Source organism: Prionailurus bengalensis, chromosome B2 (assembly GCF_016509475.1).
Source record: "Prionailurus bengalensis isolate Pbe53 chromosome B2, Fcat_Pben_1.1_paternal_pri, whole genome shotgun sequence".
Lineage (NCBI taxonomy): Eukaryota > Metazoa > Chordata > Mammalia > Carnivora > Felidae > Prionailurus > Prionailurus bengalensis.
Window position 1 is genome coordinate 105,969,418 of NC_057349.1, and position 25,503 is coordinate 105,994,920.

At 40.4% G+C, this 25,503-nt stretch overlaps 1 protein-coding gene across 1 annotated transcript in view; it reads left to right on the forward strand.

The window, feature by feature from the left end:
* The window catches only part of DCBLD1 (discoidin, CUB and LCCL domain containing 1), a 65,832-nt gene that overhangs the window by 11,965 nt on the left and 28,364 nt on the right, over positions 1 to 25,503 (forward strand). The window contains exon 2 of the mRNA XM_043593189.1: positions 10,083 to 10,295. Coding sequence (XP_043449124.1) covers positions 10,083 to 10,295 — 213 coding nt within the window. The remainder of the gene's footprint in view (positions 1 to 10,082; positions 10,296 to 25,503) is intronic.

Genomic DNA, 25,503 nt, shown 5'->3' on the forward strand with positions numbered 1-25,503 from the left:
GCGCATGGTAGAAACAGGAAAGATTTCCCGCGTTTATCTTCACCCCCAGCAATTGCAACTTAGACATTACATCAACATCCTGACATTATTGGTAAAGGTCAGCAGCTGCTTTTCTCTAACTTCCTTATCCTAAGCATCTATTCAACAGAGATAAAATAGTTGTCTTAGACTTGTTTTGCTGTACAAACAAGTTTTTTCCCCTTTTTATCTCTGAAATTAAGCAACTTCTCTTAAAGAATGCAGCCAATTTGTTACAAATTTCCCCCACAGCACTTGTGAGTTCACAACAGTGGGAAAATTCTTCCTTTTGAATTATCAGATTCACATAGTGTAGTTTCAGTATCGTTCTTTAAAGTCTCAAGGCCAGAATCCACTTCTCTGCATCTCAGCCTTAATCCCAGAAGCCCCATCATGGAATCCCAGTGTGCATCCCATTTTTGAGAGCCTAGCCCAGGAGTTGGCCGGCCATGTGCCCTATGGAACACTACATCAGGAGACACCCACTGAGGAAGGGGTTCCCTGAGAATATTCCAACCTGTGTCTGCTGTGAGAATGTCACTGTGCACTCTAAGGGCTGTGAGATGGCCTGTGGCAAAGAAAAAGGTAAAATTCTACTGGTAAAATTTATCTTGCAGATCTTTTTTGGAGATGAAGACTTGACCTCCTTTTAAGTTTCCCAAGGACTCAAAAGCATACAGTGCCCACTTTGGGAGATGCTGTCCTAGCAGTCGGTGGGGCCCTGGATACATAATGGGGCAGGGAGCATTCTAATTAAAGCTTCTGACAGACTCTCTAACCCTTAACACAGGCTCACTCATCTTTACCATGCCCAATTGTGGTCAGGCTCTTTTTTAATGTTTATTTATTTAAAGAGGAAGAGAAAGAATCCAAAGCAGGCTCCACGCTTAGTGTGGAGCCTGACATGGGGCTTGATCTCATGACTGTGAGATCATAACCTGAGCTGAAATCAAGAGTCGGACGCTTAATTGACTAAGCCACCCAGGCACATGTGTGGTTAGGCTTTTTAAAGATGAGGAAAATTGATAAACAAAAAAATGGTAATTTCTTAAGATCATGGAGCCAGTGAGTGAGGGAACTTGGACAAAGTCAGCGAACCCAAAGCAATATTCTTGCTACTTTAATATGTGTGGTAGTTTTAAATAAAAATATGGCAGTTAAAATATTTTGAATTCTTACTGTATGCTAGCCTTTATGCTTAATACTTTACTACCATTATCTCACTTAATGCTCATGATAACCCTGTGTGTCGAGGGAGGGGGACGATATCATTGTCTCTGTGATGATGAATTGTAGCTCTTTAAGAGAGGTAAAGGGACTTATCTAAGGTCAGTCAGTACTGGGCAGGAGCCCAGTGTCCTAACCATTGTCATCTGTCACCTCTTAAGTGTATGGAAATACTTTATGAAATTAGAAAAGCAATAGGTGTGCAAGCCCTCTTCCCCCACACCCACACCCCTTCTGTGATCTTTAACTTTTCCTTGGGAATCACAGAACAGGAGAGTGACCAAGAACTATGCAGTTCTTGCAGTTCTATGTGGTTTTACTTATAGCACATTAATGGATAGCACTAAATTAGGTTTTGAGATTTTTTTTTTTTTTTTTTTACTGTTAGGTATGCTTCTTATGTGAACATTTAAAATGTTTGATGCGGGGCGCCTGGGTGGTGCAGTCGGTTAAGCGTCTGACTTCAGCCAGGTCACGATCTCACGGTCCGTGAGTTCGAGCCCCGCCTCAGGCTCTGGGCTGATGGCTCGGAGCCTGGAGCCTGTTTCCGATTCTGTGTCTCCCTCTCTCTCTGCCCCTCCCCCGTTCATGCTCTGTCTCTCTCTGTCCCCCCCAAAATAAATAAACGTTGAAAAAAAAATAAAATAAAATGTTTGATGCCCTTGCACCCTGATGGAAACAGCCTCACATTATGTAAGGAGTCTTGGATAGGACCTCTTGAAATGACTCATTTCATTTTCATGCGTTCAAATTGATTTATTTTAAGTGGTTCTTTCAGCTGATAGGAAACACCGTCTTGGGAGTTTACATGGAGAGCCTTTTTGACAATAAGTACCTTGTGTTTCCTTTTATTTTACTGCCAAATGTCTTTCATCTGCTGAGGCAAAAGTATCATCTTCTTTAGATCATTAGTCCTATCATTAGCTTCCATTATTGTACTTGGTGGCAATAAGGTCTAAAGAGATTCTAAAACAGTTTTGCAGAACTCGGTCCTATGCTTCTAATCTATAGCTGTGTCTTCTGTCAGCATAGTATTATCCATTTTCCTTTCAAGAAAACGAAAAATTTTGAATAATTGAAGTTACCATCACAACTTCATTCTTACTAGCTTTATTCTCACATAACCACTTAGACCCTTCTGCTCTTATTTTTCCATTCCAGGCAACACACAACATAAAAAAGTTAAACACAGCTGAAAAGAGCAAAATTTATGAGAGAGTAAGGCTGACAATGAAATTAGTAATACCTTGGGAAATCTGTTCACATTGCCATCAGACAAAGAACTGTAATAATTGCAAACTCCCCTTTGTGGTTGAAAAGATTGTAGTCATCAAGAGCTCACTTGATCTTAGACATGGGAAAAGATGTTCTCACACCCACACACAGGTGATTGTATATGGGTTGAGACCTGTTATAACTTGAATATTAGAAGAGCAATGATAAAACAGGAATGAAATCATGTTTCTAGAAATGGTTTCACTCTTGTGATATTTTAGAGCACTATTTCTCAAATTGCAGGTGGTGACCCATTAGTAGGCAATAAAATTAATTCAGTTGACACAACCAGCATGCTTTCAATTTAAAAAAATGAAGTGGAATAGGAAAATCATAATGCATTACATAATGCATAAGAATGTAATGTTTATTCATTCTTGAGAGAGAGAGTGACAGAGACAGAGACAGACAGAGCACAAGTGGGGGAGGGGCAGAGAGAGAGGGAGACACAAAATCCAAAGCAGATTCCAGGCTCTGAGCTGTCAGCACAGAGCCTGATGCGGGGCTTCAACTCACAAACTGTGAGATCATGACCTGAGCCGAAGTTGGATGCCCAACCGAGTGAGCCCCCTGGGTACCCCAAAAAATCCATGTTCTAACTATGGGTCATAAATTTTTTAAAATGTTTGAGGTCTGTTGTTTTCTTGTATGGATTAGTTAATAATTAATCTTAAAGGAATTTTTGCATTATGTATTTTATGTCATCCAGTTTTCCACAAGTGCAATTCAGTTGAAAGTTTTCTTCTGAAGCCTAATTCTTGCTTTGTAGTATTACAGAACTTAGTTCATACTAGGTATGTCTTAATTTCACTTTTCTGTTAGTGGAACGTGATTTCTTATCAAAGGGAAATAGTCTTTTAAGGAAGTTATTGTTTTCCTTTCTTAGTGGGTGGAATTAGAGTAGACTAAATAAACAGTTGACGCGTGTAGACAAGCATCTGGGATTTGTTTTAAGCTTATTTAGAAAATACCCTGTATATCCATATTTCCAGAACAGCTGATATTAAAAGCATAGAGACATATGCATTCATTTCAGGCATTTGGAGAATAGATATTGAGCCCATACCTCTGGGAGCTGTCACTATACTCTCAGGAATTACTTGTTAGCACACCCCTCACCTCTTGCCTGTGAGCTCCTTCAAGTGAGATCTGCATTATTCTAAATTCCTAGCTGTTGAGTGAGTTTTTAATGACAGTCTGTGCGTATTGGTTTAAAGAGACTTCTTTCAGTCTGTACCTTAAGGCTAATGCTAAAAGTAGCTTATGTTACAGAGAATATTAGGTAAATTTGGTATTTTTCATTATACTATTTTTCTGATATCTACATTGTGCTTTCATATTGTAGAGAATTAAAAAAATAAATATATCAATAAAATGAAAATCACTTGTAATCCTACATCGTAACACTTCAAACGTTTTCCCTTTATATCTATTAGTACACTATATCCCGTTTTTAAGTTAAAGAGAATTCTAAACCATGACTTTAACTTTTCCTTATTACCACATGGCTTGGAGATATAGTTTGACCATCCTTTTCTAATTTAGATTGTTTCCAAATGTTCACAAATAAAATACTTAAATTTTGTGTAGAGGTCACTTGGGGATCTATAAACTACTGAGTACTTAGCAGCTTTTTCCAAAATCTCAACTTCATCCAGTTTTGTTTTTTAAGTTGTTTTGAGAAGGGGTTTGATCAGTCTCACAAGTCGGCTATGGCTCCAAGCAAACCCCAGGATTTAGGCCCATCATGGAGTGACCACTCTTCAAATATTCTGCAGAGGAGAGGAGGAAATGACGGATAGTTTAGTCATCATGTGCTTTGGCCATTAAATTACAGTTCAAAGGAAGAAAAAGATAAACACTGGGTGGTAGCCACTTTTGAAGACTAGACAAGTTCCCTGTGGCAAAGCTTCCTCCTTCCCCTTTATTTCCATGCTCCCCCCCCCCCCGCCCTTTGATGTTAGGTAGGTGACACTTGAACCTAGCGGTCTAACCCCACACTCCTGTATCACTGTGGCTCACTACCCATCAGGCCTCCCAACACCATATGGAGCTTAATCCTCAAAACCAAGGTGATATTTTTTCCCCTAAAGACTGACCTTCATTTCTTTTCATTTCAGTTTTTTTTTAAACTGAACCCTCATCCATAGCAGCCATCAACCTTCCCCCATCTCTTTTTTCTATCCTGCTTCCTCCCTTTTTTTTTTTTTTTTAATTTTTTGTTCAACGTTTTTATTTATTTTTGGGACAGAGAGAGACAGAGCATGAACGGGGGAGGGGCAGAGAGAGAGGGAGACACAGAATCGGAAACAGGCTCCAGGCTCTGAGCCATCAGCCCAGAGCCTGACGCGGGGCTCGAACTCACGGACCGCGAGATCGTGACCTGGGTGAAGTCGGACGCTTAACCGACTGCGCCACCCAGGCGCCCCACTTCCTCCCTTTTTTTATTCGAGTATTTTAAGGCAAATCCCAGACTTCATGTTATCATGCCATTTCAGCCCAAATATGTCAGTAGGCCTCCCTAAAAAAAGACATTTCTTACACAGCCTCAACATCATTATCACACCTAATAAAGTGAATAATACTTTCCTGATATCAGTACCCCACTTACCTTCTTGAAACAGTTTTATAAGGTTGGTTTTTCAAATCAGGATCCAAATGAGATTCACTTGGTTGCTGTGGTTCTTCAGTTTCCTTTAGTTTAAAATAAATACATTCTTTTATGCCTCTTTATACAATTCATTGTTGAAGAAACTAGGTCAGTTGCACTAGCATATTCCAGCCTAGATTTGGCTAATGGCTTCCTTACGGTGTCAATAAACTTGTGCATTTCCTGTAGCCTGGAAGCTAGGTGTAAAGGCTTGATGAGATTTGGAGTCAATTATTGATTCACGTTTTGCTTTTTGGCAAGAGTGCTTCATAGGTGTTGGTGCATAGAGCACATTTTATCCAACCTGGAGACACCTAGTATCTGATTGCCTTACTTGTAGTCATGCTGGGATCCATCAGTGAGTTTAGATGGTAACACATCTGGCACTTAAATTTTGAAGTTCTTCCTCAACTTTCTACCCAATGGTTTTCCATCTGTTTATGACTTGCAGGAGTCAGCTTTCTCTCATTAGGGAACTGTTCATTTTAATAGGAGGGTGTCATCAAAGTATCCAAAGGAAGGTCTGATAGGGCAGCAGTTCAGATGTTTTTTAAAGATTAAGCGTAAGTATTTGTTACAAAATCAAAGAAGACAAAAATATTTTTTAAAATCCTAGAGCCATTGCTAAATCACCTGGCAATTGCAGTCTGGGATCCACCATCAGTAAAGTAGCCTTACGGAAAGTCAGTATGCATTGTGTTTCCTCATCTGTAAACTGGAACATGTATAGCCCCGCCCCCCCTGCCCCGCCCCAGACATAACACCCCATGCTCCTTAGACAAATATGAGGAAGATGGGTAATGAATTTGTTACAGAAAGATTTTCAAATAAAAGTGGCCTCCTTTATTGGTTGGCATTCCATATATACTTTTTCAATGTAAATTTGTATATTTTATTTAAGCATAGTTTAAATGGGAGAAACATACAGAATAACAAAATCCAACTAGTGTAGAAAAGTATAAAGTAGAAAATGAAAGCCCCCTCATTTTCACCCTCGTCAGCCAAAATTAACTACACTGACAGATTTTTTTTCAATTTTTGTTAATGAAACTTTTTCTGAGATAACTGTAGATTATATACAATTGCAAGAAATAACACAGAGAAATGTCCTGGACCCTTTACCTAGTTACCCTCAATGATAACATCTTGCAAATCACAACCAGGAAATTGACATTGACACACAAGAACTGGAACAAAGACTGATAGATTTTTAAATAATTTTTGTTGTCTTCCCTGTCAGTGATTCTTAACTGCAGTCAGGTGATGAGTTAAACTACCAGAGTGTTAGGATGAGGTCATGGGAATATTGCTTCTCTATTGTTGATTATTTGCATGAATCTGCCTTATACAATCCATGATATGGTAGCCATTTTCTCTCCCTACCAGTTCTCTATTCTCCCCTTTGGCATATTTCTAGTGCTTTTTTCCTCCAGCTTTATTGAGATATAATTGATATATGACATTGTGTTAGTTCAAATCTACAATGTGTTGATTTGACACACTTCCATATTGCAAAATTATTACCACAACAATGTTAGCTAACCCCTCCATCCCCTCACAAAATTACCATTTCTTTTTTTGTGGTGAGAACATTTAAGATCTACTCTCTCATCCACTTTCAAGTATGTATTACAGTATTATTATTCTATCTAGTTTTCTTAATCACACTATGGGAGGACAATAGGGTGAAAATTCCTGATGTAGTTAATACCCTGGAATAAATGTATTATATTAGTGTTTGCCACAGAAAACTCTAGAAATAGTCTCTGTCCATAGGCAGAGGTGAAATTACAACTTCTAATGACAGCTTGCTTTTTAACGAATTAGGACTCAGCAGCTCCTTTCAGGGTTTTTTTTGTTTTTTTTTGTTTTTTTGTTTTTGGCAGAACAAAGACTCCTAGAGTTTCATTCTGATAGTTAATGGAAAAGAGAAATTTTTCCAAGGAGGCACAGATCCCCCAGGCAGAATAACGAGGGGAGTGTTGGAGACAAACCTGCTCACTTTCTGCCCCGTATCACCCGGTAAAATTAGCTTCCTCTTGGGCTTTAGAGTGAAAGTGATTGGTAAAAAGTGTAATTACAGGGTTGGATAAACGTGATACCCTGGGATTTTCCTTTGTCATGACATGTCACTTAAAATCAAGAATACAATAATGATATGAAAGTTGATTCACATAGAATTACCCTTCATTTTATATTTTGTAGTTGTGTTTTCCAAAAGAGTTCGCTTTTTCTTTTCTTATTAAAGCAGAGAATTTCATAGTAATAAAAGGCATTGACATGTTTGACCAGGTGAACTCTTGGCGGCATAGAGGGGGTTAGTTATGTGTATATTTGTATGCATGATTTTTGGTACACTAGCTACCCTAGTGTTGCCCTAGCAGCATGCTCAAAATCATTGCCTCCCAAGGTGGGACATGTCATAGAAATGAGCAGTCAGGGTCTGGAGCTAGGGCACCTGTCTCCTTTAAAGGGGCAGCCACTGTGTCACTAGCCCCATAAGAATGCCTGCTGGCACGATTGCCATGTCTTTCCAGTTTTCAAGAGAAACTGTAAATTGGATTTTTAAACTGATTTTGTATGTTTATTTTTGAGAGACAGAGTGCCAGTGGGGGAGGCACAGAGAGAGAGAGAGAGAGAGAGAGAGAGAGAGAGAGAGAGAGAGAGAGGGGGTGGGGAGAGGGACAGAGAATCCCAAGCAGGCTCTGAGCTGACAGTAGAGAGCCGGACACAGGGCTTGAACTCCCAAACCACAAGATCATGACCTGAGCTGAACTTGAACGCTTACCCGACTAAGCCCCCCAGGCTCCCCAAAATTGGATTTTTTAAACCAAAGCCTTTACAAGCAGGCAGATAATTCAAATTTTAAGTCAAAGCCCTGTTCACTATGTGCTTCTGCACCACATGCTTCACTCTAGTATAATTTTCATTTAATTTTTAACTATTTTGTGCTCACTGCCAGAGATGTCAAGAAATAGAGCTGTCACCTCAGCCTTAACCAGACTTACAACGTCTGCCCCCAAACCTGCTCGCTCGCTCGCTCTCTCTCTCTCTCTCTCTCTGGGCTTCGCTTTCTATTTATATTAGCCTCAGTGTTCCAGTCATTTCTAGACTCAGAATCTCAGTGGTTTGTTGGGTTTTTTTTCTCCCTCCTCTTGTCTTTCCCACTATAAGTAGCCAAAACCCAAGTCCAGTAATTTTTTTTTCTTGTGAATATCTGTTTTTCTTTCCCTTCCCTTTCTAGCTGCCCCATTCCTAGCCTTTGTCCTGCTCCTCTGATCCAGATTCTCTTTACATCCTAATTCCTGTAGCATTGTCAAACTAGACTATCTTTTTTCCAAATACTTCTTTCATTATCTCCTTTCTCAAAAACTTGTATGGGTCTCTATCATCTTGCAGATAAATTGCACAGCTTATCCCTAGGTGCCCAGGTTTCATAGTAGTTTATCTTAGTGTCCACCTGTGTTTCTGCTGGTTTTCTCTGACCCATCGCTTGGTAAGGTTAATTCTTCTCTCCCCATCCATCCGCCTGTCCCGGGCTCTGGGAATTTTGTGGCAGTTTCTGGATTATGGGTGGATCTTCTCCTTAGACTTGTCTGCTGATAATGGGGTAGATTCTGAAGTTCTGTGCCTCCCCCTTCCCCCCCCTCTTTTTTTTTTTTTTTTTTACTAAGCCTCCATTATCATTTAGGCTGGGAGCCTCAGGGTCAGAGGAGAGTGGGATAAAGGAAGGCCCCAGGTCAGTCTTCCTCTAGCTCAGGAAGAGGCTAGAGGAGGAAGAAGGCTGCTCAAGTTGGCGCTTCTCTGTGGGAGACTTTGGGATGCAGAGGCCTCTCATTTTATTATTACTCTGAGAATTCCTTCTTCAGTTAATTTCTGCTTTCTCTCCCTCCAGCTAAGGGCAGAAATTCTTGCTTTTATGTGAAGCCAAACTAACCACAGGAATTTTGCAATTTGAATGCAATGTATGCTAATTTACCTTGCAACCCACCCAATTGTGCATGCACTTAGATATCTGAGTGAATGATTTAGTCATTTTCATCTCCTGGAGCAACGAGTTGGTCAATTGATGTTTTTTCCTACTCAGAAAAGTCTTAAGAAAATTTATTTTAGTGAAGTGTGATAATTCACTGAAATCGATTCTCTCCTACCTTCCTCAGCACTTTAAGTTCCAGATATGGCGCATAGCACCTAGTATTATATTAGTTGAACATGTGACCGTCTCCCGTTTTGCTCTTAGTTCTGCGAAGCTGCCCTTGCTGCTTTTTTTGTGTCTCTGACAATACCAGGTCTAGTTACGTGGCAAGCGCTCAATGCACTAGACCCTCGACAATCTCTAATGACACATCCTGGGTCTATCAGGAACCTTCACATCTGTGACTGCCATTAACTGAGATACGAATGTCAAATGGCTGCTAGCCTCCTACAGGTTTTCACTCTCCTCTCAGCCTGGGTCTCAGATTCTACCAGCAGCATGTGGAGCACATTTTCTTGTGTAGCAGTATGATGACCCTCTAAAGCGAGTCAGATTATTTTCTCCATCACAAACTATTGCGTGGCGTTGCCACAAATGGCAAATGTGTGAGTGTCGAGGGCCTACAGTGCAAGTTTCAGTGGGCAGATAAATAGATGGTTAGAAAAAGTAGTGTGATTAAACGATGTGTTTGCCAAGGGCTTTCCATTCTAGTATCGGAAACATTTTGATCAATATTCAGAAGATTAAACTGGGAAACCAGATGAAATACCCTGAAATAGTAAATAATTTCTTCTTCCTCTTTTTTTTTTTTTTTTTTTTTAGCTTTTCTCTCTCTGCAAAGAAGGAATAAATACATGACTTGGAGATAGTACTAGACTCTCTCAATGCTCAATAAGAATTAATTTCACTTCTTTCATTCTTTTTTTTCTTTACCAGGTGATGGCTGTGGGCACATAGTGACCTATCAGGACAGCGGCACAATGACGTCTAAGAATTATCCAGGGACTTACCCCAATCACACTGTTTGTGAAAAGACTATCAGAGTACCAAAGGGGAAGAGACTGATTCTGAGGTTAGGAGATTTGGATATTGAATCCCAGACCTGTGCCTCTGACTACCTTCTCTTCACCACCAATTCCGATCAGTATGGTAAGATATCTAGATTTCTGTGAGCATGAAATGATTTGAAACTTGAGAGGGAGGGCAAATTGTGTGTTCATTAGTATTATAGCCTGGGAAGATTAGAAGAGAAGCTTGCTTTTTGTAAATTCTTAGCGTAGCTCATATGGATACACTTGCTTTGTAAGTTGCAACAAAGACATCTAAGGAGATTTAGTGTTAGCCTTACATGTATTCCAGGAGCTTTGTTTGCATTTATATCTTGCTGGGAAGAGAATTGGAGATGTATGGGATTTGGCTAAAACATCTACAAGTCATTCATTCATGTGGCAAATATTTATTGAACAGTAATAGGGTATTCACGAACTCTGTGGGATATAGCAGTGAAAAAACAAAGTTCCTCCTTTCATGGAGCTTGCATTGCCGGGGAGGGGAGGTGGAAAATCAAATGCATCTATAATATGAGAGGTAGGGAGAAAGAAAAATAAGAATAAGAGGGGAGCCTGGGTGGCTCAGTCAATTGAGCATCCAACTCTTGGTTTTGGCTCGGGTCATGATCTCATAGTTCATGAGTTCAAGCCTGGCATCGGGCTTGGTACTTACAACACAGAGCCTGCTTGGGATGCTTGCTCTCCCTCTCTCTCTCTGCCTCTCCCCTGCTCATTCTCCATCTCTCCCTCAAATAAACTTAAAAAAAAAATTTTTTTTTAAAGAAAAATAAGAGTAAGAAAAATAAGGCATCCTAAGGTGATACAGGGCCTGTTTTTGAGTGGGTTTCTACTACTTCACAAGGGACGGTCAGGAAGATTTCTCCAGTAAGAGAACATTTGACCAGAGACCCAAGTGACTCGAGGGAATGGACCGTGCATGTCTGAGGTCAGAGTTTTCAGGGTAACGGAACAGCAAAAGCAAAGGACAGTTTTCAAAATAATCTTTTGAACTAAGCTTTTTTTGTGCTTTGTGGTGTGCGGTTAGTACATTGGAGTCTGCAGTCACTGTAACAGTGACCCTGTGATCCTGAGCCCAAGGAAACAGTGTGGATTTCGACAATTCAAAAACAAAGACAGAATCTTATGTACAGGGTCTATTGAGGTTAGAGGTTTTCTGAAATTCCCTATGCATACAACTCCAAAAATGATGCAAGTTTTGTCTACCTACTAGCTCTACAGGCAACGTCTCAAACACACACAACTTTCAATGTTGTATTTACCTTTGCACACAGATGTGTTTCCTCTCTCCTGGTCCCTCCTCCCAGCGTGGAGGCCCAGACTAGCCTGGAGACCATTCAGATATGTGTGTTTATCTAACCCCCATGGGGGGAAGAAAAATCCAAGATTTTTGTATCCCTGGGAATATTATGTCTATTTTAATGATGACTGAATTGCTCTGACCGAGTAAAGATAGTTGATTTCATATGATTGGTTGCAACTTTTTAACTCCACAGTTTGATTCAAATGGGAAAAATGAGAATTCCAGGATTGCTTAAGGCCCCTGGGAACACTTACTGGTGACCAAATGTGTATTATTTTTTGGAAGCACTCTTCAGGGAAACCCTCATTAGCCAGGAAATTTCATTCACATTCAGAGGAGAGGGTTGAGTGTCAGAGCTCTCCTGTAAAACGCGAGGCAAAGCACTGCAGGGCCAGAATCGGCTTTTCCGCACTGGCGTCTCCAGGGGAACATCTACTTTCTTGAAAGGTGAGCAGTTAATTCCACCTGCTGACAGAAGAGCAGAGTAGTCCTCTGTTGTTTTGGGGCTCTCTCAAGTCAGAGGCGAGGTGAGAAGAACTAGAAAGGGGAGCAAATCATTCGGGGCAGGATTGGAGAGTGGAAGTGGCTTTCCCACACTGTGACTTTACTTCATCATCTCCTATGTGTATTCGCAAATATACAGAAAGGAGGAAAAGCATGGGATTAACTACATGTTAGGAGGTAGATTCCCAGGTGCTCATGGTCAGCTTCTGGGCACCGACCTCTACATTTCTAGACTCTTGAATTTTCAAGACTTAGACCCTTCACTAGGAAATGAGTAATGGCCTACAATTCACCTGTAGCAGTAAAGCCAAGTAACTAAAATTTTCTCTTTATATTTTATTATATATGGTTAGGTTTATCTTTTTTTTTTTTTTTTTAATTTTTTTAACGTTTTATTTATTTTTGAGACAGGGAGAGACAGAGCATGAACAGGGGAGGGGCAGAGAGAGGGAGGCAAAGAATCTGAAACAGGCTCCAGGCTCTGAGCTGTCAGCACAGAGCCCGACGCGGGGCTCGAACTCACAGACCGCGAGATCATGACCTGAGCCGAAGTCGACCGCTTAACTGACTGAGCCACCCAGGCGCCCCTAGGTTTGTCTTTTAAAAACAGAATATATGCTCATTGTGGAAATAAGCATATTCAGTGTCTGTTGTGTGCCAGGCACATGCTTGAACCTTACATAGGTTTTCTAGAACGCTTACATCCACCTTGGAGGTAAATGTTATTTTCTTACCCCCTTTCTACAAGTAGGGAAACTGAAGCACAATGAGTTGGGGTTTCTTGTTGGATTTTTGTTTTCTGTTTTTGACTAACATGCCAAAAATCACACAGCTCAGTAAGGGATGAGAGGAGGATTTATATCGATGTCTTTGTGGCTCTAAGACCTCTGTTTCCAGATGTCTGCTTCTCTGTCCCAGGACCACCCCTCAGAGAAAACCACAACAAAGTCTCAGCCCAGTATTACATCATACAGCAGTTTTGTCTAACATGCAGGTGTAGTTAATGTTTTTGGCTAGGGTTTTTTTTTAAATCTTTATTTATTTTTGAGAAAGAGAGACAGAATGTAAATGGGAGAGGAGCAGAGAGAGAGGGAGACAGAATCCGAAGCAGACTCCAGGCTCCAAGCTGTCAGCACAGAGCCCGATGCAGGGCTCGAACTCACGAACCACGAGATCATGACCTGAGCCAAAGTTGGAGGCTTAACTGACTGAGCCACCCAGGCGCCCAAATTGGCTAGGGATGTTCTTAAGATGAAACATTTAAAGATGCTCAGTATTTTTCTTCTGTGGCTACTTTAGAGATTTCCTGATCGGTCGTGCTAAGGCAAACCCAATAGACAAGGATTACAGAAATCAGCAATAAAAGAAATACCTGGAAAGAAAATTAGGATATTTCAGTCCTGTAAGAATATATTTTTTTTAATTAAATGCTCAGGGCCACATATAGAAAGTGTAGACATGCATATGCTATATGTGTTGTGTGTATGTTTGTATCTTTTGTAGTTTTGAAAAGCATTCTGAGAGGAGCCACTGACTCCTATCTATGTGCTTATAATATTGAATCCAGTGACGTGAATGTAGATCGACTCAATGAATCAATGATTTTTTTAAAAGTGAATCAACAAGTTCAATGATAAGGAACCAGTTCACTAAGACATGTTACAGTTAGTTGGCATATTAAACACATATTTGTTTAAAAGACTATTCATATGGGAAGATGCTTATGATATACTATTAGGTAAAACATGAATATACACTAATATATCAATTGGGAAAAAAAAACTTCGCATCAACTAAGACAACATAACTTCAGGAGAATCTTTTTTTTCTTAAGTTTATTTCTTATGTTTATTATTATGTCTGAGAGAGACAGAGTGTGAGCAGGGTAGGGGCTGAGAGAGTGGGAGACATAGAATCCAAAGCAGGCTCCAGGCTCCAAGCTGTCAGCACAGAGCCTGACACGGGCCTTGAACTCACGAACCACAAGATCATGACCTGAGGTGAAGTCAGACACTTAACCGACTGAGCCACCCAGGCACCCCAAAAACTTCTGGAGAATCTTAAAGTGACACTTTAGAAGTTTTAACTATGGGTATTGTTATATCTTCTCTCCACTTTCTATTTTTTCTTTAACAATCAGATGTTGATATGTTAATAAACAATAGATTTCCTTTGACCAAAAATACTAACTAGACCAATATTTTAACTTAGTTAAAATAGTCCCCTGGTCAGTTCTCTAAGGAGTGCAGGCATCTGCAAAGGAGGAGGAGGAGGAGGAGGGAGGGACAAGTGCTTTGTCATCCTGTGTCCAGCTGTGGGTGTGCATTCCTGTGGGGCTGTTGCCCGGGTCCCTGGGAGAGCGGGAGGTTCCTCTGCAGCCAGTGTAGCTACAGGACCTGGCATGACCATGGAGGGAGAGCCCTAGTAGTGCAGGGTCTCCAGGATCCATAACACTTGTCTGGGCTGGTGGTGATGGCACAAAGTGCCTGCTCAAGGGCAGCAGTGAAGAATGTATGTTCTGGAATACCTCTTTGAAATCCCCATATATGACAGCTCTAACAATTACATGCGTGACTGAAATAGCTGAGTAGTTTTAGTTTATCCAACTCAGTTTTTTTCATTAACCAATGAATTGTTAAAACCCATGCCAAGAGATTTTAAGGCTCAACACTATCAGAATTTTGAATGTGGAGTTAATGTTTTGAAAAAGAATAATGTTTTCTGGCATTAGTGTTAGTAAGCTTTGCCAAGAATGGAAGTACTTGGAATGCCGATTGCATTAACAATTGTGAGTATGCTGAAGTTCTGTGCTTTTAATCATGATGCAGTTCATTTTTAATATGCCAATTTTGTTTTAAATGTTTGGTTCATATACTTTGGGCATTTTTGTAATCCACACTCATGGTAGTAAAATGCATTGTAAACAAGTGTAAACCACACCAACTATCACAGTAATCAGGCAAAACATGCTCTTGATCTCATTGCTTTTAAAAGGCCTAATAGAGACAAGGTGGGATTATTCTTCTTCTGTTTGTCACATATTATAATTATAGTTGGTATTTCAGGTTCAATATCAGTTAGAAGAATTCCATATGTATTTATCACTGAGTTAAGACACTGATTATTCCTTTCAAAATACCCTTGAAACAGCCAGGATGCAGCAAAATTGACAAAGTAAAGGTATATCAACCTTTTTTTGGGAAAACAAATTTTAAGGGCAAAATAAGTTTTTAAAGATATCTTTATTTTTTTTTATTTTTATTTTTTTAAAGATATCTTTAAATACAAGTTTTGCTTTTAAACTTACAAAACATTTGGATCTAAAATATATATACACTGACTTTCAAGATCATGTGTCCTAATATCCTGACCACGCCCCCCCCCCAAAAGTAACAAGTATAGTTTGCTTAGTAGAGGTTGTTTTCACTCTAACTGTGGAAATTCTGGGTTTCTGTTCAAGAGACCAAAGAAACTGAGACTACCTTCCAAAGAAACACGAACGTCTCATGAACATCTCTTTTCTGTTCCAGGAGTCAGCTAGGGTCACAAAGCATTCAGTTATCGTGACTCCTCCATCTGCTTTAATCTGGGAAAGTTCCTCAGTCTTTGTCCCTTGTCCAGTTTTGAAGAGTTCCAGCTATTTATTCTGTAGAATGTTGATTTGGGTTGGTTGGTTGTTCCTTCATGGTTAAAGTCAGATTATGCATTTTTGGCAAATATTATACCTTTTTAAAGTGATCTTTGAGGGGCACCTGGGTGGCTCATTCGGTATGAGTGCCCAACTTCAGCTCAGGTCAGGATCTCCCAGTTGGAGAATTCGAGCCCCGCATCGCGTGGGGTCTGCTTCAGAATCTGTCTTCCTCTCTCCCTGCCCTTCCCTCACTCGCTCTCTCAAAAATAAATAAACATTTTTAAAAAACTGAAATAAAATGATCTTTGAAAGGCCTGTTTGCAAAAACTTCCAGCATTAGAAATTGTGAGGTCATGTGTTCCCCCCCTCCCCAGGAATGCAAACTAAGACTGCATTGTTTTCTTTGTTTCTTTTCACAGCTCTTTGTCAGGTGGGCTCTTTTTGGCATTCAAGACTACATTCATTTAAGTATTTCTAGTGTCTTCCCAAAACAATTCGATTCCTTGTTGTTCAGAGGTCAGTGTACTAGGAGACTTTGAAAAACACAAATCTAAGGTGGCACCTTTTCAGAGGAAACTCATCTTATATTTGGGCACATAAGACCACAGAACCTTCACTGAGCTAGCCAACACTACTCTAGGGTTGAACAGGTTCACTTTTAAGCCTGGATTTGAAGATTAAAACAGAGAGTCCATTTAAATAATATATCTTAAAATTTAGAATTGTTTCATAGTACAGTTCAGAGTGCTGCCTTGGTACTGATTCTCCATCTCTGGCCTTTTATATTCACAATGTAAAAAATTAATAGAGGTTAATTATATAAAACATTAAAATATCTTGAACTTTGGGAAAACGTAGATGCTGCTTCAGATACTGTGTTATACCAAAATACCTACATTTAAAGTATGAAATATCTAACTTTTATTTATGACACTAAAGAGGGAGGGCTGTGAATGCATACTAAAGGTCATTATTCTCAACTTTAAAACTCTATGACTCATCCGATGGCTAAGTTCCATTTCCCGTCTTGCTGACCAGAAAGGACCTGGAGATTTGAATTCACTCAAGAGTTTTGTTTCTGCTGCCACTGCCCTCAGGGACCCCAGAGGAATTGTCATTTCTGTTTTCCTGATGTTTCAGGAAGATTGACTGGGTCCCAGTTTCCCTTGAAACTTGGCCTTCCCTGGATGTGTAAAGTTTAGGGTTGTTCCTGGACAATGGACTTGCTGGAAGAATCTGGGTGGAAACCAGATAGTGGCTCCTCAGGATCTCAAATGACCTTGCTCTGATGGAATCTCATAGGCTGCCCCACCCGGGTCACTGTGGATCAATAAAACCAGGCTGGCCTTCAGCATTGATTGAGATTAAGGCTGTCATTTCTGCCTAGATTTCTCACTTGTGCTGAAGAGTGTGGACTCTGGAATTAGACTGCCTGCCTTCACATTCCTGCCATACTGCTTATTTTTTAATTGCTTAACCTTGAGCAAGTTATGTAGTCTTTCTCTGTCTCTATCCCCCATGTTTAAAATGGGCAAAACAGTACTATCTAGCTGTATGTGGGTAATCGAGGCACATATGTATAACTTAAATGAATGAGGCCTGGCACACAGGAAGCACTCAGCACGTGTGAGCCATCATCCTCATCGCTCCCACCGGTCCACCCTCAGCATCCTGAATACTCCCCTTCCACCCAGTAGAGGCTGAGCTGCCGCACCCTACCCTCCTGGTGCATTCCTGGTCAAATCATTTTGCCCAAAGCATTCCAGTTCCCCAAGCCGGAAACAGCTCCCTCTACAGATTTTCTCCATCCAGCCTTGTGAGATGAACCAAGAACACATATTCTGCAAGCCCACAGTTGGTTGTGTTTCTGTTTGGCTTTTTTATCCTCACTGTCAGGCTATATCTTTGTATCTGTTTCTTGTGGAAAGAGCCTCCCCATGTTTCCCTCTCTCCTTTCACCAGCCTCTCTTCCCTCCAGGCTAGCCAAGGCTATCTTGTTGAATAGAATTATAATTTCTTTCTGTCCGTATTTTGAAAGTTATTAATTGTATCCCCCTGGTTACAGAAACTTGTGAGGGTGGCATTGAAAGCTCACTCACTCTCTTCCCCACCTTCATTTCCAGCTCATTTCTGGGTCTCCCCATGTCTGTGTCTTTTCCACATCACATTGTACACATCACATTGTACAACTTTATGCCATTGTACATTTGTTGATGGTGTTTCTACTATGGGTCTCCTTTCCTTCCCGTGTGTTTCCCACCCCTTCTAACACACACATACACACATGCGCATGCATACGAACTAAATCCAATGCAATTTACCCTACAGCCTTCTCTGATGTCCAATAGCCCCGCTTACTCTCTCTCTGAGGCTTGTGTTGATTTTCTAAGCCTTTACTAGAGCACGAATCTCAGATTGAGATCATTATGTTAGCTTCTTTACACAAGGTACAGGGTTCCTTGAGCAAGAAATTGCATTTTATTCTTTTTTTTTTTTTTTTTCAGTAGCCCTGATACTTAGCATAGTCTTGGAATTGCCGATGCTTATTGAACATTTAATGAATCTGACTGCATGTAGCTTGGTTTTGGCAAACATATATTTAAAAATCTGGATTTTTACAAAAGCTTTGCAAATATCCCCTCTGCATTTTCAAAAAGACTTGATTAACATAAAATTTTAGGACTCTGCTTATTATATAGAAACGACCATAAAGTACTGTAGAAGGTGCTTACACGTGAGCATTCAGTTATATGCTGTACCCTGGGCTTAGTTCTTTAGAGTCACTATCCCCTTTCACTGTCATGATGGCCCTAAGGACAGGGCCTATTATTTATATCCACAGTTAAGAAAACTGAAGCTCAAAGACCTCAAGTAACTCCCTTATCACTCTACTAGATCTGGGTGGGATTCAAGTCTGGGCATCTGATTACAGAGACTCTTAAACCCTGTAGTGTCCCAATTCTGCATGACAAAAACCATCTGATCCAGTGGTTTGTGTAGAAGAAAACCTTTTGTCATTTGCTGGAAGAGATGGAAGCTTCTCCAGGCCTCCCCATAGAGGTATCCTGAGGAGAAGTTCTGAGAAATCACTCACATACAGAGTACCAGTATAAAGTTAAGGTTTAAACGAAAATGCTTCCTAGTCAGCATGCTTAAGGAGGCATTGTGGTTAGAGGTAGAAAGAAACCAGCTTACCACAGGAGCCTCACGGTGAATTCGTTAAATCAGTTGTGGTCTGCTAAATGATTTGCGATATAGAAAAACTCGGAACCCCAAGAATTGTTCTCTTATATTTCCGGCACTTCCACCTCCACTCCCAATATTTTTTTTAACCGTTGTCCGTGATCTAGAAGTACAGTGATGGGAAGCCAACTGGTAATATTTATATTACACTAGGAACAAGAGAAAAGGGAAAAGTGGGAAATGATACTAAGTGTTTTCATTCCTAACTGCAACACAACTTCTATGATAATTTTTAGAAAGATACACATCTGGCATACTGCATTATACCCTGTCTGTTGATTTTTTAAAAATCCTAAATAGGGAGAAAGCACAAGATTAGTAACTTCTATTTTATAAATGGTTTATGTCTCCCAGCCATATTATGAAGCATGCAAAACTCTTACAACTTTTAAAAATAAAACAAAAGCCTTCGAAGAAATTTCTAGCTTGTGCAAAGTTGTTTTGGGCCTCAGAAGTCTATTTTGTTCTGATTGGGTCTGCGTTTTGGACATTCTTGAGAAAGACTACTTTTTGTTTATTTGTTTTTTTATTTTGTTTTGTCTTTTATGCCATGATAGAATTCAAAAAGAAACTTATTAAGAAAGGTTATATTGAGGTACCTTCCGCGCAAGGTACCTCATTGACATAACTGTAAGCCTCAGAGAGAAAAAGCTATGGGCCTCCTCCTCCTCCTTTTCCCCAGATCCTTCTTCCCTGGAGACACTGTGATGAGTTTCTGTAACTGCCATCTTTTGTTGGGAGAGAGGGAATGGCCTAGGTGGGTTGTGAGCCCTGGTGTTCCAGCATCTCTTGACCTGCGTCTCATAGCCCCAAGGAAAGCTGCACCTTTGTCTTGGAATCTGCCTGGTTCATTTATCATCTGTCACTGATTTTTGTCTGGGAACCAGAGACCAAAACTCTCCAGGGATACGTATCCACTTACATTCTTACGTGACTATGGTTTTAATAGCATAGTCCAGGAATATCCTTTTTTATGCTAATTTCTCTCCTTTTCAAAGAAAATGGCCCTGAAAATTCTGTAATTTTGTACGATGACCCTACTGCAATTGGCAGGCGAGGACAACCGTGCCATCTGACTGCACTGAAAAAGCAAACGGAAAACAGTCGCAAGTGTGAAGGCGTCTGCAGCTTCAGCATTTCTAGAGATTGCTTTATCAGCACGGCTCCAGCACAAATCCGGGCCGCTCCAGCTACCACCTTCCTGGCAGCCAGCAGCGTGTGATGTGGCTGGCTCCTCCCATGACACTCCCTTGGAAGGGTCACTTCGACTCATCGGCATGTTCTTATCTGTCATGAGAAATTAAATGTGTGTTTCAGAGGGTGTTCATCAGGTTAATGAAAGTTTTCAGGAGGTTGTTTTGTTGTTGCTTAATTTGATTTATGACAGAGCTCTCAGGAGTTAGGTTTCTCTTTGGTCTCTGTTTTTGTATGGTTATGGGTGGGCAGGAGTCTTTTTTTTTTTTTTTTAATGGCATACCCACCATTTTTAAAACACACCCTTTCACAGAGGAAACAAAAGCTTAGTTTCATCAGTTTCAAAGTGAAATGCATATGCCCACCCAAAATGGCTTGGAGCAGTTATCAACCACACTATTATTGCCTTGTAATGTGGAGTCCCAGACAGTCCTCAGAGAATGTAGCAGTAGCATAAATTGTAGTACAGAACAGATTGTCAGATTGCCAGACAAGCAAGAGGATTCTGGGCTTGGCTCGGGGCAGTTTATTCTTCCTTGTAGGACAGTTTTCTTTTATTCACACGAGGAAAGATAAAGGGTTTCCCTCTCAGCTGCTCATGGAACAGTAGCTCCAGACAAGGGATGTGTTGAGAGGAACTGGCCTACTGTGCTCAATGAAGGCAGCTCCTACGGTTCCTGGCCTTTTATCCTTTTGTCCAAGGAATCAGCCCATTGTCTGCCAGGTCTTGGTCTCCTGTCTGGTGCCAGATGCCACGGTGCTATTCCGTTTGGTGTCACTGATAGCCCTTCCCACCATCCAGGGCTACCAATTCGGTTTCACAAAAGGGAGAGGTGTTTATCTTTCCTGATTTGTCTGCCTACTTGATGAACTAACTGCTTTTCTGCTGTGCCCCAGTCTGGCGGGAACTGGGGATGGTGAAGTAAGAAATCTGCTTCGCCGACAAGGTCAGAGGTGAGGGAGAGTGGGAGCTACCAAGTCCAAGGGCTGCAAAGCACACAGCACCGCCGCTTGTGAAGCAAACGCCCGTGCAGAACTGTGAGTCCTATGTGGAGGTCTGCTCATGTTCTTAAGACCCCCTCAAGAAAGACTAGTTCAGTCTGTGAACTGAGACAGGTTTACCAGTCCAGGAACACTGCCCAGGACAGAGACCGTAACCATGGACAGAGTCACCACGCTTTCATTGGAATTGTCTTTGTGAATGTCTAAGTATAGGCGTAGACCCTTTTTAAAAGTCGGGATGGAGACTACTAACAGTGACATATATTGTCTGGCCAGCTGAGGGTGGAGACAGGCTTTTTCATAAGAAAAGGTATAATCCTCCACAGAGTTTGGCTGAGAACTGAAAACATTGCTTGGCACAAACTGGTAGGACCCTTCAGTGCTTTCCCATTATTTTTCCCTCTCACAGCCAGTCACATTTTTTCTGTTTTCATCTCTTTCCCCTTTTAACTCTAGGAATGCAGTTGTTAACTTTCATTCTGTGAAAGGGAATCTATCTGTCAGGACTTCAGACAGAAAATAATGTGGATGTTTTGCCATAGGCAGTACCACCGTCAGCATTCCACTTCCAGCCTCCACGCGGGACTGAAGCTGCCTTCTGCTGTTGTGAGGGTTGTGCTGTGATGAACCCATCAAAATAACTTCTAATGCTGCGTTGATAGAGGGAGGGTCCATTCCATCCCCTGTAGGGCTTAGTTGCATTTTTGCAATCCGTTCATAAGAAGAGGAGAAGGTCTGGAGCCTGGGGGGCACAGGTGATTAAAGGAATGTATGTGTTTACATTTTATCTTTGAACTTCTCCCAACTCACATTCCTATCATGACTTTGGGAGGATACAACCGAATTAGAGTTTTACTGTATTTATGTGGTTTTTTGGTGTAGGAAATGATATACATTGCCCGACAACTTAGCATGATGATATACGTTCTTATCTCTTCTCTGTAAAATATATGCAGTGTTGCAACCGTTACTTTCAACTGTTCCATAAAAATCTGAAAAAAAAAAAAAAATCCAGTTGTTGAGGCAAGAGAAAGGACATCCTGCCATTTGCAACTACATGGATGGACCAGGAGCACATTATGCTAAGTGGGATAAATCAGACAGAGAAAGACAAGTACTATAAGATATTGCTTATATATGGAATCTAAAAAAGCCAAGCTCATAAAAACAGAGTAAAATGGCATGGGTACCAGGAGATGGGGATGGGGTGGGGTGGATTGAATTAAAGTTGACCCTTGAGCAATGCAGGTTTGAATTATGCAGATCACTTACATATGAGTTGTTTTTTTAATACGGTACTGTAAATGTGTTTTCATGATTTTCTTAATACTTTCTTTTCTTTAGCTTTATTATAAAATATAGTATGTAATACATATAAAATATGTGTTCATTGGCTCTTTATATTATTGGTAAGGCTTCTGATCAACAGTAGGCTATTAGTATGAAAATTAAAAAAAATAGGCTATTAGTAGTCAACTTTTTGGAGACTCAAAAGGTACACACAGGTTTTCAGCTGCACAGGGGTTGGCGCCCCTAACCACCACATTGTTCAAGGGTCCACTGTATAATCAGCAAACTTTCTAAGGGACTAATAATTCCAGTTATGTAACATGATGGAAGTGCTAATTATCTTTCCAGTGACAATCACATTAAAGTACATAAATATATCAAATGAATACATAGTATACTTTAGATTTACAGTGTTATATATCAAATATATTTCAACTAAAAAGAATTCAAACAAATTCTCATTGATGATCAATTTAGACTTGCTTACCTCACTGTTTTTATTAGGACTTATTGGAATGCTATAGAAATTTGAGAGATCAATATCATCACCATTTGGAGAGGAGGATATACATTCTTATTTCGTCTTGGAAAAGATAAGTTTGGTTAGAAAAATATTCTCATTTATGAGTAGCAAGAAGTTACTAGTTATTTCATTTTTATTAGATTTGCAAAGCAAGTCTCTTCACTCATCTGCACAAAAAAGGAATTTCAAGTATATGTGAACTAAGAATGAGTTGCAAAAGTGAAGTACAGTAAGCTGACTCACTTTAATTTTGAAAAAATGTTCATCCTTCAACTTTATTATACAAAAATGGATTTAGTGTAAATTGCTTATCTACCATGCTGTGAGCACTATTAAAGTTCATAAACATCTATATATTTATTACACGAATGAATTTGTTTCCTCCCTTGCTTTTCCACATTTCTTTTCCTGACCTTTTCATGATAATTTTTTTTTTCAACGTTTATTTATTTTTGGGACAGAGAGAGACAGAGCATGAACGGGGGAGGGGCAGAGAGAGAGGGAGACACAGAATCAGAAACAGGCTCCAGGCTCTGAGCCATCAGCCCAGAGCCTGACGCGGGGCTCAAACTCCCGGACCGTGAGATCGTGACCTGGCTGAGGTCGGACGCTTAACCGACTGCGCCACCCAGGCGCCCCTTCATGATATTTTAAAATGCCAGGATTAGGGGTGCCTGGGTGGCTCAGACAGTTAAGCCCCAGACTTTGGCTCAGGTCATGAACTCATGGTTCAGGGGCTTGAACCCTGTGTCAGACTCTGTGCTGACAGCTCAGAGCCTGGAGCCTGCTTGGGATTCTGTTTCTCCCTCTCTCTCTCTGCCCCTCCCCTGCTCACACTCGCTCTCGTGCATTTTCTCTCTCTCTCTCTCTCTCTCTCTCTCTCTCTCTCTCAAAAATAAAGATTAAAAAATATTTGTAATGCCAGGATTAAATCTTTTATGCATCTTTATAATCAGTTGTGGCTTTTAAAAACTGTTGCAAATAAAAGAACATTTAGGGGGCGCCTGGGTGGCTCAGTTGGTTGGGCAGCTGATTTCGGCTCAGGTCATGATCTCACAGCTCGTGAGTTCAAGCCCCGCGTCGGGCTCTGGGCTGACAGCTCAGAGCCTGGAGCCTGCTTCAGATTCTGTGTCTCCCTCTCTCTCTACTCCTCCCACGCTCACACTCTGTCTCTCTTTCTCTCAAAAATAAATAAACATTAAAAAAAATAAAAAAAAAATAAAAGAACATTTAGCTTCATTTCAATTCTAACAATATTTGGAAGGCCACCACGTGCCAGGTATTGTACAAGCTGCTGGATAGAAAAAGTGATGGGTAGAAAAGTTTCTAACTCCATGGGACGTAGTCTAAAAGGAAAACAAGCATTGTTTATTTGTTTTAATAGATTTATTTATTTAACTACTCACTACCAACTATGAAGTACTTCTATAGCCCTCATGCGAGGTACTGTTCTAAGCAGTTTGCTAGTATTAACTCATGTAAGTAATTATATATGATGATTGTCTCTAAGTAATCTTTTTCTATTTGGATTTCACTCTCATTCAATAATAGGGAATAACAGAGATTCGAGGCACAAAGGTAAACACATAGCATTTCTCTTTTATTCTGTTACATCTTCTGAAGCTGAAACCTGGAAGGACAGTGGAGAAATCTGGTCCCTTATGGCAGGAGAGGAGTGCCTAGTTGGGTTCATGATCCTCTCCTGGACCTTTTTCTTTCCTTCCTCCTCCTTCCTTACCTGATGTTGGCACTGCTGTCTCCTGCCTATTACCTGATGTTGCTGTCGACTCTTCCCATCCTGTTTTATTTGGTTAATGAAGAATACCTGTTGTCAAAATTGGCTTTTGCTAATCCCTATTTTCTTAGGATTATTATGTCTTGCATACGTGACTTAAAATTTTTTTATGTTTATTTATTTTTGAGACCGAGAGAGACAGAGCATGAGTGGGGGAGGGGCAGAGAGAGAGGGAGACACAGAATATGAAGCAGGCTCCGGGCTCCAGGCTCCAAGCTGTCAGCACAGAGCCCGATGCAGGGCTCGAACCCACGAACTGTGAGATCATGACCTGAGCTGAAGTTGGTCGTTTCACTGACTCTGCCACTCAGGTGCCCCAACATACATGACTTTTAAGATGACCGTTTACAAGCTAAACTTGAACTTGAGTAGCCTTAGGAAGATCTGTTTTTCTTGTTCAGTTCAAAATCTAATTTTGTCCTTTGAGAGTTCATTGAGCTTCCTATTGCTTTTCAAGCAACTCAATCTAGAAAACAGTGTGTTATTTTCTAATTGCATAACTTATACTATGGTATTTCAAAAGCCTTTAGAGATTCCTCTGCCTTTTTATAAACTTCATTTTGCAAATCAAAATAAATTATATGGGTTAACCAGAAGATACTGTAAGAGAGAGATAAATGTATAAATTGCATGAAAACAAGATTGTTACCACGCATTGGCAGTCTTTTAGTTCTGGAACCTTCTTTTAGTTCTGGAACCTCCTTGGAAAAAAATTTGTGAGTTTCTTTGAGCAAATTTAGGAGGTCCCTAGAATATCACTTTTATGATAACATTTTCTTCACTACCTAATGTGTTTAACCTTTGT